Source organism: Scleropages formosus, chromosome 2, assembly GCF_900964775.1.
Source record: "Scleropages formosus chromosome 2, fSclFor1.1, whole genome shotgun sequence".
Taxonomy (NCBI): Eukaryota; Metazoa; Chordata; class Actinopteri; order Osteoglossiformes; family Osteoglossidae; genus Scleropages; species Scleropages formosus.
The window spans coordinates 13,977,884-13,989,123 of NC_041807.1; the positions used below are offsets into that span (position 1 = coordinate 13,977,884).

The window sequence follows — 11,240 nt, forward strand, 5'->3', positions numbered from 1 at the left end:
AAACTAATGACAATTTTATTGTGAGGACACATCCCTCCTCAAACTAATATAGTGACAATTTTATTGTAGGGACACATCCCTCCTCAAACTAATGACAATTTTATTGCGAGTTCGCATCCCAGGGCTCCGCACTACGGTACAATATAGTGACGCACTGGAGCCCAGCCGCGCGCACCTGTTTGCGTAATTCATGTAAATCCGAGTTCACAGAAGCCAATAAATACGCGCTCGGAACGTGTTCGGTACTTATTGGCGGGGACCACGTGTGCAATGCGGGAAAAGGTGTCGGACTACGCAGCACATTTTCCAAAATCGAACTATTTCATACACTTAGTTATTAGGGGCGGCGGCCGTTCCTCTGAAAGCGCGGGCGCGTGCACGGCGGCCCCCCCCATGAAGACCGGCGGCGCGGCGCAGAGCCTCCCGTTCTCGGGCCGGAAGCGGAGCCTGATCGGAGACGCGCGCAAGGAGCGCGAGGGCGGATCTCCGGCACCGGGGCCCTCGCGCTGCACCGACAACCTCGTGTTCGAGGAGAAAGACGGCAAGGTGACCATGAGCATCCTCTTCGCTCTCAGCGACGAGAAGAACACCCGACTGTCCAAGGTTACCAAGGTTTTTGAGGTATCTGGCGAGCACTTTTTATTATTATTATTATTATTATTATAAAAAGGTGTCATACAATTGTACACAATTTCTCCAGCATCGCGGAGGCTCTCAGATATCCCTACAGCACCGGTCATGTTTATCGCAAAAAAAAAAAAAAGAATAGTCAATCTCACCTAAAGAGAAAGAAACCGTGTTACGCAACCACGTCAAAACATTTAAACTCATCCTGCGTTGAAACAATAAAATAATACATGTTTACTTGTGTTCAGCTTTTATTGTCTAAGGTGATTTGCGATGTTGACGGCGAATTAGCCATTTATACAGTGTGGCTACAAATTACTTTAAGGTAAGTAGCTTGATGATCAGGGGAAACAGAAGCGAGAGAAAAGCTCACTTTTACCCTCCATCCGACGGTATGTGGGCAACACGGTGCTCTGTACAGTACCGACAATGTAAATCGCTTTGCACACAAGTGACAGCTAAGTGGTGAAATAATAACTCCACCATAAATTGTTTTTTCCCGGGGGGCGCGGTGGCGTAGTGGGTTTGACCGGGTCCTGCTCTCTGGTGGGTCTGGGGTTCGAGTCCCGCTTGGGGTGCCCTGCGATGGACTGGCGTCCCGTCCTGGGTGTGATCTCCTCCTTCTCCACCCTTGTGCTGTGTGTTGTCGGGTTAGCCTCCGGTTCTCCTCGGGACAAGCGGCGTGAGAGTGAGTGATCCGTTTTTTCAGCGTTGCTTTGCCTTAAAGGAATGAATATTAACACGTGTATGACGTGTTTCTAAAACCAACACAAGTGAAAAATGTGTCATTCGGATACATCTCAGTATGAGATCTGTCAGCTCTTAATATATATAAGATCTCGTGGTTGACATGATTTAACGACGGCTCTTCTTCCTAGAAGTGCGCGCGCGGTTGTACTCCTTCCCTTATTATGGTTAAGGGCCCCACTAGAATAAACGCAGCTGCACCCGTGGCGTGGAATGAGAGCGACCCACGCGGACGGAGCCGGGAAAGGCAAAGGCTGCGGTTCCTCCTGCCTGCGGCCGCAATGAAAACAGCGCGTTTCTTGCAGACTTTCCAAAGCAGGATCCGTCACATGGAATCCCGTCCGTCCAGAAGGTCGAGGGCCGCGGAAGACCTGGAGTTCTTCGTGAGGTGCGAAGTCCACCGCTCCGACGCGGACGTGCTCATCAACTCCCTGCGGAGGGTCGCCGAGGACGTGCGCGCCGTGCCCGAGGAAAGGGGTTCGAGCGCTTTCTCTGCACACTCGCACTCATCGCCCCGAACTCTTTCCCTCCTCTTTGTTTCAGTTCAAGTGAAGAAACAGTTCAGTTCAAGAAACTCCATAATAAATAAGTGCGTTTATTTCTCTCCAGCTCCATGGTTCCCTCGCAAAATCGGAGATCTGGACAAATGCAATCACCTCATTACAAAATATGATCCGGACCTGGACCAGGATCATCCTGTAAGTGGTTCGGAATAAAAACTAATTTGTGAGCTGTCTTCTTCTTACATTTCGAATCTGGGACAATATCGACTGCTTTACATTGGCTTCATTTGCAAAAACTGCAGCCTGATTATTCCTAGTAATTATGGTAGTAGGTGTGGTAATTTAAATGTATTTTTTCTACGGGTGGAGTATTAATAAATGGTGCATAAATCTGTGGAGTGAAGTGTGTTACACTCTGTTAATGTTTTGTAACATCAGGGATACAGTGACCCAGAGTACAGGAAAAGGAGATCAGTCATTTCCGAACTGGCATTTTCCTACACACAGTGAGTGAGAGATTCGGACCCGGAACCGCAAGTGGGGGGGGGGGGGGGTGGGTGTGTGTGTGTGTGTGTGTGTGTGTGTGTGTGTGTGTGTGTGTGTGTGTGTGTGTGGTTCAACTTACTGCATATGCTGTTCCATATCTGTGCAGATATGCCACTGTACCATGTTTTCATATATACACACACAAAATATATAATTTATATAGACATATATGTATTATATATATTTATGTATGTTTATGTATACACGTATATATACACATATGTTTGATATAAGCTAAAATATATATATAAAGCTATATATATCATAATGTTATCACTTTTAAAAACAAAGAATGTCTCTTGAGTTAGATATTTCCCACATTTTTTCCTTTAGCCCCCCCCCCACCCCTCCAGCTAACCTTAACCCAGATTACTGTGGGCAGAGTTTACCGATTCATAATTAGTACGTCATCGACTGTTTTTACATAAGAAGGAGATATGTTGGCCTTGTGTTCTTAGAAAAAAATGTTATATTTTTCATTCTCAATAACTGACTAATGGGGGTGTGGTGGTGCAGCGGGTTTGGCCGGGTCCTGCTCTCTGGTGGGTCTGGGGTTCGAGTCCCGCTTGGGGTGCCTTGTGACGGACTGGGGTCACGTCCTGGGTGTGTCCCCTCCCCCCACAGCCCTGCGCCCTGTGTTGCCGGGTTAGGCTCCGGCTCACCGCGACCCCGCTTGGGACAAGCGGCTTCAGCCAGTGTGTGTGATTAACTGATGAATGTAATGTGATGGTTCTCAAGTTTTTGAGACACTGTACCATGTTTTCCCTTCTGTCAGTGATTGTGCTCATATTGCCTTTTTCGTTGTTTGTGGTCTGTATGGATACGAAAGTAAAACGATCACGCGCACCTTGAATGTAAAACAAGCTTCTCCTGTGTGTGCAGTGGAGAGCCGCTGCCCAGGGTGGACTACACAGCCGAGGAGGTGTCGACTTGGTGAGTGCCATGTGTCCTCGCCCTTATGAATGAGCTGATAGCCAGTATGGACAGTAATTGTGGAGCTACAAGTGAGGCAGACGTCACAGCAATCAGAAGGGAAGGGGTTAAAGGAAGTGCATGAAAATTCCACCGGCAGAGGAGTGCAGCGAGGATGATGCTGATGTTTATGATGATGGCGCTGATGGTGATCATCATGATGATGTCCGGCAGGAGAGAGGTCTACCGGACCCTGAGAAGCATATACCCCACTCACGCCTGCAGGCAGTATCTGGAGAACCTGGTGGAGCTGGAGAGACACTGTGGATATGGAGAGGACAGCATCCCCCAACTGGCAGACATCTCCGCTTTCCTCAGAGGTATCACAGTGCGCTGCTCTTGCAAGCTGCCTCACACCACCAGCATCTCGAGCAGGTCCCACGTCGACCGCAAGCCTGAAACAACACTTCTATTAGCCCTCATATCGTTAAACATCACACCTCCTGGTGGCTCCTATTGCTATTACACATGATGCTGACGTGTTTCTTGCCAGAATGATTGAATGGATCAATTTTTGTATGTATTATGTACACTATTTAAAGTGAATGCACTATGTGTGTCTGACGGTGGTTACGCACCGTGAGTGATTTTTGTCCCGGGGCCTCCTACTCATGGTGGCTCATGTACCTGCAGAGAGGACAGGCTTCCAGCTGAGGCCAGTGGCCGGCTTGCTGTCTGCCAGAGACTTCCTATCCAGCTTGGCATTCAGAGTGTTTCAGTGCACCCAGTACATTCGCCATTCTTCCACACCGATGCACTCTCCAGAACCGTAAGATGATGATGATGATGATGATGATGACCATCTAATAATAATAATAATAATAATAATAATAATAATAATAATAATAATAATAATGGGGGGCACAGTGGTGCAGTGGGTTGGACCGGGTCCTGCTCTCCGGTGGGTCTGGGGTTCGAATCCCGCTTGGGGTGCCTTGCGACGGACTGGCATCCCGTCCTGAGTGTGTCCCCTCCCCCTCCAGCCTTTCGCCCTGTGTTGCCGGGTTAGGTTCCGGCTCGCCGCGACCCCGTATGGGACAAGCGGTTTCAGATGATGTACTGTATGTTTATGTATAATAATAATAATAACACATTTGTTTCCACACGCAGAGATTGCTGTCATGAGTTACTAGGCCATGTCCCCATGCTGGCCGATAAAGAATTTGCTCAGTTCTCCCAGGTAAAACGAAGACGTTTCAAATATCTACATGTTCATATCACAGCATACTGCATTTAGATATGTTTTTTATAATGATAAACATAGATTTACTGGCTCTAACAAAACGCAAGTCTTCAGACTGGTTCAGAGGCGCATCTTAAGTTACGAGGATCAGACCTGGAGATGAATGGAAATTTTCACAGGTCTGGTAAATGAAGGTATTTTTAATACCTTACAGGAAATTGGTCTTGCCTCGTTGGGAGCCTCGGATGAGGACATTGAAAAACTGTCAACGGTGAGTGTTTGGATTTTCTCGTTGACGAGCGTCTTAGATTACGGGTGGAGAAACATCTCAACTCGGTGATGATGTCAGACCTTTTCGGCTTTTCATATTTTTGCTGGGAGCGACTGAGGTTCTGTTTCATCAGCTTTTAGCAGATAATCGGGATGAATAAACAGTCGTGTCACACGGTAAAAATGACCACTTTGTACAAAATCACGGAAAGCAAAACACTAGCAGTGAAAAGCAAACCGATGCTCTCTGGAGGTGAAGAACGTGGGACCACGAAATACTTGATCCGCTGCTTTTCGTATTTTTATCTTACGCTTCTGTAATCATCACTGTTATTTCTGATAACTTCCTATCATTAATAGTTATTTTACCCATTTGATAAGTTCGTTACCATACTTGAGAAGTTTTCTAGGATGCTGGATGCTGTATATTTTAAGGGTGTTCTTTTTTTAATTATGTTTCATATCAAGGGTTTACTGCCCCTTTTTTCTCACTTAGTGTTCGTCTCAACAGAAGGTCATGCCTTCCTGAAAGATCCTTTGTAAGCTGAATGATCATAACATGATGGTAACTTAAATTCTAAAACCTTCAATGTGTTCCTGTACCTCAACAGTAATACCCGTCTGTGCTACAATATCACCGACTCCCGTTGAAATGGGCACGCTTGCTTTGATGGTATGCATTAGTCATCATCGCTTACCTGGGTGGGGTGTCTTCCCTGGGGGCTACGGGGGAGGCGTGAGGTGCCGCCCCCAAAATGTTTTGATTAGTTCATTGATTATTTTGCGGATGGACAAGAGCTGGGATATTGACTTCACTCTCCGGTGAGGTGTGATGGTTAATAACCGTTAAGAACCGTTAAGAACCTCCGGGGTGAAGGTTCACGTAATCAGAGTGGACCACATGTGGGTTACGGCACGTGAGGACTAATACATGTTAGGAGGAGTGAGAAAACGTTCCTCTCCCTTGCAGCTCTACTGGTTCACGGTGGAGTTTGGGCTTTGTAAGCAGGACGGCTCCGTGAAAGCGTACGGTGCCGGTCTGCTGTCCTCATACGGAGAGCTCATGGTGAGTAGTAGTGGCCATTGCTGCTTTTCCTCTCTGACTTACATTCATTTTCCATTATTAGTCCCTTTGATGGATGCAGTGCAATGTTTTCAGGAGCATGGTATTCAGGGGTGGTTCCAGAACGCAACATCAGTTGAGCATCCCTGTCGGTCGGTGTAATGCGCTTCCGTATGCTTTCCTGAGGTGTAAGTGTATGAATGAATGCAGCGTGCATCTCCTTGGTGTTAGAGATCGATGCACATCCCATGGCAGATTTGAATCAAAGGAACTGGGACAAAAGTGGGCAAACGATTGTATTTACACACACACACACACACACACAGAGTCTGAAACCGCTTGTCCCAAGCAGGGTCGGGGTGAACCGGAGCCTAACCCAGCAACACAGGGCACGGGGCTGGAGAGGGGAGGGGACACACCCTGGACGGGACGCCAGTCCATTGCAAGGCCCTCAAGCAGGACTCGAACCCCAGACCGCCAGAGAGCAGGACCCAGCCAAACCTGCCGGACCACCATCCCCCCCTTACGTTGCATTTACAAGAAATGCAAATAATTGTTAGTTTTGCATCTCCCCAGCTAACTGGCAGAAACAGAGCTGGGGAACAAGCCGTTACTTAAACACTAAGCAAAACCAAACTGTGATAAAACATAAGTGCTTTTAAAAACAACAACAAACAAAACAGAAGCCAACCGTCTGGAGCGTTAACTGTCAACTCAGCCCTCTTCACACAGGCTTCACAGAGTCGCTCTGCAAATGTGAAATAGAGGTGCTTTACTTCTCTTCAGGGGCACAGTGGCGCAGCGGGTTTGGCTGGGTCCTGCTCTCTGGCAGGACTGGGGTTCGAGTTCTGCTTGGGGTGCCTTGCAATGGACTGGCGTCCCGTCCAGGGTGTGTCCCCTCCCCCCTCCAGCCTTGTGCCCTGTGTTGCCAGGTTAGGCTCCAGTTTGCCACAACCTCACTCAAGACAAGCGGTTTCAGTGCGTGTGTATTCCTCTTTAACAGATGGTTCGAACCACGTCTGTGTTCAGTAAATTGAAAAATAGCAAAAATAACTGAAATACAAACTTTTTGCCCCTTTTTCCCCCCACCTTTTTTCTTTTTAATCCCCTACATTTCCGACTTTGTGGGCACCCCTGCCCCTGATGGTACTGGTTAGCCTGGGCTGGTCCTCATTAGTCTATATGGAACTAGAGGGAGCAGTTGGAGTCCCAGCTGCTTAGTGGCTTGTGCCTCAGAGTCCACAATATGATGCCAGTGCTGTCGTGTGGCTCTGCTCCTGTCTCCCCCCTGCACCTCACTGTCATGTGTCTGTGCCAGTACGCTCTCTCCGACGAGCCCGAATACAAGCCCTTCGACCCTGAAGAGTGCGCCATCCAGCCCTACCAGGACCAGACGTACCAGCCCGTCTATTTTGTGTCAGAGAGCTTTGAGGACGCAAAGCTGAAGCTCAGGTAGGGACAGGTGGACACGCGTGTCTCTGGAAAGACATGTGACCCGGCGACTGACGGCTGGGCCTCTGTGTTACAGGCAGTACTCCTCCACAATCCGTAAGGCCTTCTCTGTCCGCTACGACCCGTTCACCTGTACCATGGAAGTTCTGGACGAACCCAGCAAGATCCAGAGTGCCCTGAGCCAGATGAGAGAGGACCTGAAGATTCTGCACGGGGCCCTGGGGAAACTGGCCTGACAGAATGCTCCAGAACACACACACACACACACGAACCAGACCGGGCCAAATGGAAAGAACTACCAGATGCTCGAGAATTATATGTGAATTTACGTGCCAAAAAGTTCAATGCATTTGGAGTGCTGCATACGGCATCTGTTCTGTCTCCTTTAAGGTGTGCATGGTGCGTCTAGTCTTAGTTAGCGTGTCTAATGTAGTCATACTTTATACGCAAGATACATGCGTGTACATGTGTAAAGACAACTGATCGGCCCTCGGTTGTATCGTTGAGCCACAATTTTTGTCAACAGAACAAAATCATGTTTTGTCCATTCCTTATGAGTACAATAAAGGGTGTTTTTTTTTTTTTGACAGACTGACCCAGCACATTTCTGGTTGCTTTGCTTTGCTCTGCTTTGCTCTGTTCCTCACTCAGCAGCTCCGGATGAGAGGCGGCGAACATGTACTGGTGCGTACGTGCGCGTTTGCGTCTGTGGTTGCGAGGATGAAAGCGCTTAGCCGCAGCGCACAAGTTGTCCATGAACCACATGTGAATCCAAGATGAAGAACATCTGGAGTCCGCGGCGGCGTCTTGCGGACGACCCCTAAAGCACCAGTTTGACCTCTGACACACGCACGACACGCCTGGATTCCAGCCGTACCAGGGAAGTTCGTGTATTATTTCAAGCTGATGACAGGTCAGATGATATGCTGTCTTTGCTACAACCTCTTATGAAATGTTTGGCGCGTGATAGATGTTTTCGGTCTTGTGTAAGGGCTCGCGGAACGGGCCGCTCTCCATTGGTTCGCGCCGCGGAGGACCACGGAGCGCTGAAGAGCGCAAGGCAGGGGAAATGATCAGAGTGGTTTGGCATCTGCTAAGATCAGGTCTTTTGGTTTCTGCTGTGACGCTCTGAGTTTTGGACGGCCGCGCCGCCTTGTGATACATTTCCACTGTTTCTCTTTCCAAAGGCTCAACGACAAGGCAGTAAAAATGGACTGAAATGTCAACCCGTGAGCTGAAACGCTTCGAGCGTCCAATTAAAAAAAAAAAAAAAAAAAAAAAAAAAAAAGAAAGAGAGAAAACACGCTGCCCTGGGCTCGAGCAGCTCACGTCACGCTTTCCAAATAAATGGCACCGAGAGCAGATATTAAATTTCCTCGCAAGAACTCGAATACACCGAGAGCGGGAACGACGATGCAGGCGGGAGTCATTATGGATCTTGATGACCATGCAGAAGCGTGCGTGCAAGGGATGCTTCCAGGGCTCAGACTCAACGCTCTTTCCCAGTGTTTTTTGTTCACCCCGTCCCGAGCAGGGCACGCTCCAGGCCGCAAATCCGCTGTGGGGAGCCAAACGTGCCCAGTTTCAGATGAAAGTACATCGCTGATGGCCACTCAGATAACCAGTCGAGACTCCAGCAGAATTCCTAGAAGCAGACTGTCGACAAATGTTTAGCATTCTGCCCAGAAGGAGGCATTTTCTTTTATAAAGTTATACACTTAATTGCACTGGCACACTGAAAACTGCTTTCATGTTCAGTCAAGCATGATTATGTTATTATTGTTATTATTCTTTATTTGTGCTCAGTAAAACAGAATGACCTTGGCTGTGACTAAGGAGGAGGAGGAGGAGGAGGAGTGCACTGGGATGAGCTTTCCTTCATTTAATTCTTGACCCTGGGGTCGGACTGAGCATCGTCCTGTTGTGTCCTGCAGCAGACGAGGCCTCACCATGTGATGTGATGTGATTTTGGGAGCTGGGGGGGGGGTATGGTAGAACACGAGCCACTAAAGTCAACACGCTACAGTCTTAATGTAGATGTGGCCAAAAAAAACGTCACTTGGTATTATTGTTTTTTTTCCATCTGACAGTTTTGTCCAAGACAGCATAGAAGATCAGGTTTGTAAAACAAGCTATTTTACAATTATTCACCGATTTATACAGCAAGGTGTTTTTACTATATCAGTTCAGGTTAAGTACCTTGCTCAAGGGGACTATAGAAGAAATGGGATCTGAAGCAGGGATGAGCAGCTTCCAAAGGAACAGCCCAAACCACTACAATACCTGCTGTTAACAGGGTGACAGATACAGGTATTACCCAGAAATACATGTATCCTGCAATGTTGGGCTTGGATCCCAAAAGATATCAGCACATCATCCACCATTTAGAAAAAGTAGCAGTATGCGGAAACAGAAGTCTCATGTCTGTGTAGTTCAGTAACTGACACAGGGGATGAGGAAAGCATTTTTAATTCATTTTAACTATATTATTATGTAATTTTTATTGCAGCAACAGTGGGTCACTGTGACATACAGAGTAACAGAAAGTGTAACCACAGTTAACTATACTGTTAAAATAGGAGGACAGTATATATGATTAGGAGGTGCTGCTGCAATGTTTAACATAAATTAGTAAGAAGGGGCATCTGGCAGCTCAGTGGTTAGAGCTGCTGCCTATGGTGGCCCAAAGGTCGCAGGTTCAAATCCCACTTCCAGCTATAGTTCCCTTGAGCAAAGAGCTAACCCTAAATTATTCCAGTAAAATAGCCCAGCTGAATAAAAGGGTAAATCATGGTAGGTACAGTAGCTTTAACACCACCAGTTAGCTAAATGAGTGACTAACAACACGTGAGGCCACGAGGGGGTGCTCGTGAGCCACCGCCTGCGTCGCGAGAACAGTATTGATCAAGACAGATATTCAGTGACTCATATTTCTGAGAAACCCTCCCTCTTCTCCTTATTCTAAATCTCCATAAAAGATGTTATTATAGCCTTTGGAAAATGTTCTGTGTTCACGTCAATAGAACTGGCTGCGCTTGGCGTCCATTTGCGCGCCGCACGCAGCTACTCTCACCCGCGCCGTGAGCGGTGACGGAGCCTGGTGCCCCACTCCTGTGAACTCCGCGAACGGGACAGACACACGAGCCGCCTGCTATGGCTGGGGACACGGGATTAAACGTGCGGTCCAAAAAAACAAACGGAGATTTCCGACAGATGGGTTTTTGCCTTCTTCTGCCACATGTTCTGCCTGTCATTGGTGATGAAAGAAAACCCATCGACCTCTTATGCATGTTGTCTTTAGACGAAACCGCACTGTTAGACCCTTGCAAACATCCGGTCACGCAATCAAAAGTTTTGCATTTAAACCCACGTATATTAACGTTTATACATGCTACCGGGAACATTGCTCCGCTGAGTAGATCTGTAGGCCAAAGGCTACGCTGAAACATCCGCTCTTATTCCCGGCCTGTCGATGGCCACCGAAGGCCTTCTGCGCCATTGTCCCCTGCGCTCGGCCCGGTGGGTGTCAACGTTCCGAGGCCGGCTTCCTCGGACCTTCCTCCCCCTCTTCCCCTCTTTCTCTGAAACAGCTAATCCCTCCATCTCTCCCGCCAGCCAGCAGGATCTGACCTCAGGCGACCTCCACTCCCAGCTTCCTGAGCTTTTCTTAGAAAAAATAGCTTCCAGCTTTTCTGTCCTTTTTTTCGCCCCGTTTTTGCTGCCCCCTTGCCTTCGCAGGGTTTACCCACCGATCTAGAGCGCTGTTGAGGGCGACAGAGTGCAGGCCGACTCTCCCAGAAGGACAGACTGCCGCATCATGCCGTTCTCCCGGCGTTAGTGTCACTCAGTGGGTCCACAGATGGTCTCAAACTGAAGC

The 11,240-nt window shown here is 48.1% G+C and overlaps 1 protein-coding gene across 1 annotated transcript; it reads left to right on the forward strand.

Annotated features, from left to right (window-relative positions):
• Positions 1 to 235: 235 nt before the first annotated feature.
• Positions 236 to 7,994, forward strand: th2 (tyrosine hydroxylase 2). The gene is made up of 12 exons (XM_029249897.1): positions 236 to 621; positions 1,680 to 1,851; positions 1,984 to 2,072; positions 2,316 to 2,383; positions 3,306 to 3,356; positions 3,570 to 3,715; positions 4,029 to 4,164; positions 4,506 to 4,575; positions 4,793 to 4,849; positions 5,819 to 5,914; positions 7,230 to 7,363; positions 7,440 to 7,994. Exons 1-12 carry the CDS (start codon positions 271 to 273, stop codon positions 7,597 to 7,599), a joined length of 1,530 nt encoding a protein of 509 aa, XP_029105730.1. The 5' UTR covers positions 236 to 270; the 3' UTR covers positions 7,600 to 7,994.
• Positions 7,995 to 11,240: the final 3,246 nt, after the last annotated feature.

Coding starts and splice junctions, on each gene's coding strand:
- th2 (XM_029249897.1), top strand. CDS start 271: ATGCGGGAAAAGGTGTCGGACTACGCAGCACATTTTCCAAAATCGAAC. Junction 1,852..1,983: donor CGCCGTGCCCGAGGAAAGGG/GTTCGAGCGCTT, acceptor ATTTCTCTCCAG/CTCCATGGTTCCCTCGCAAA. Junction 7,364..7,439: donor GACGCAAAGCTGAAGCTCAG/GTAGGGACAGGT, acceptor TCTGTGTTACAG/GCAGTACTCCTCCACAATCC.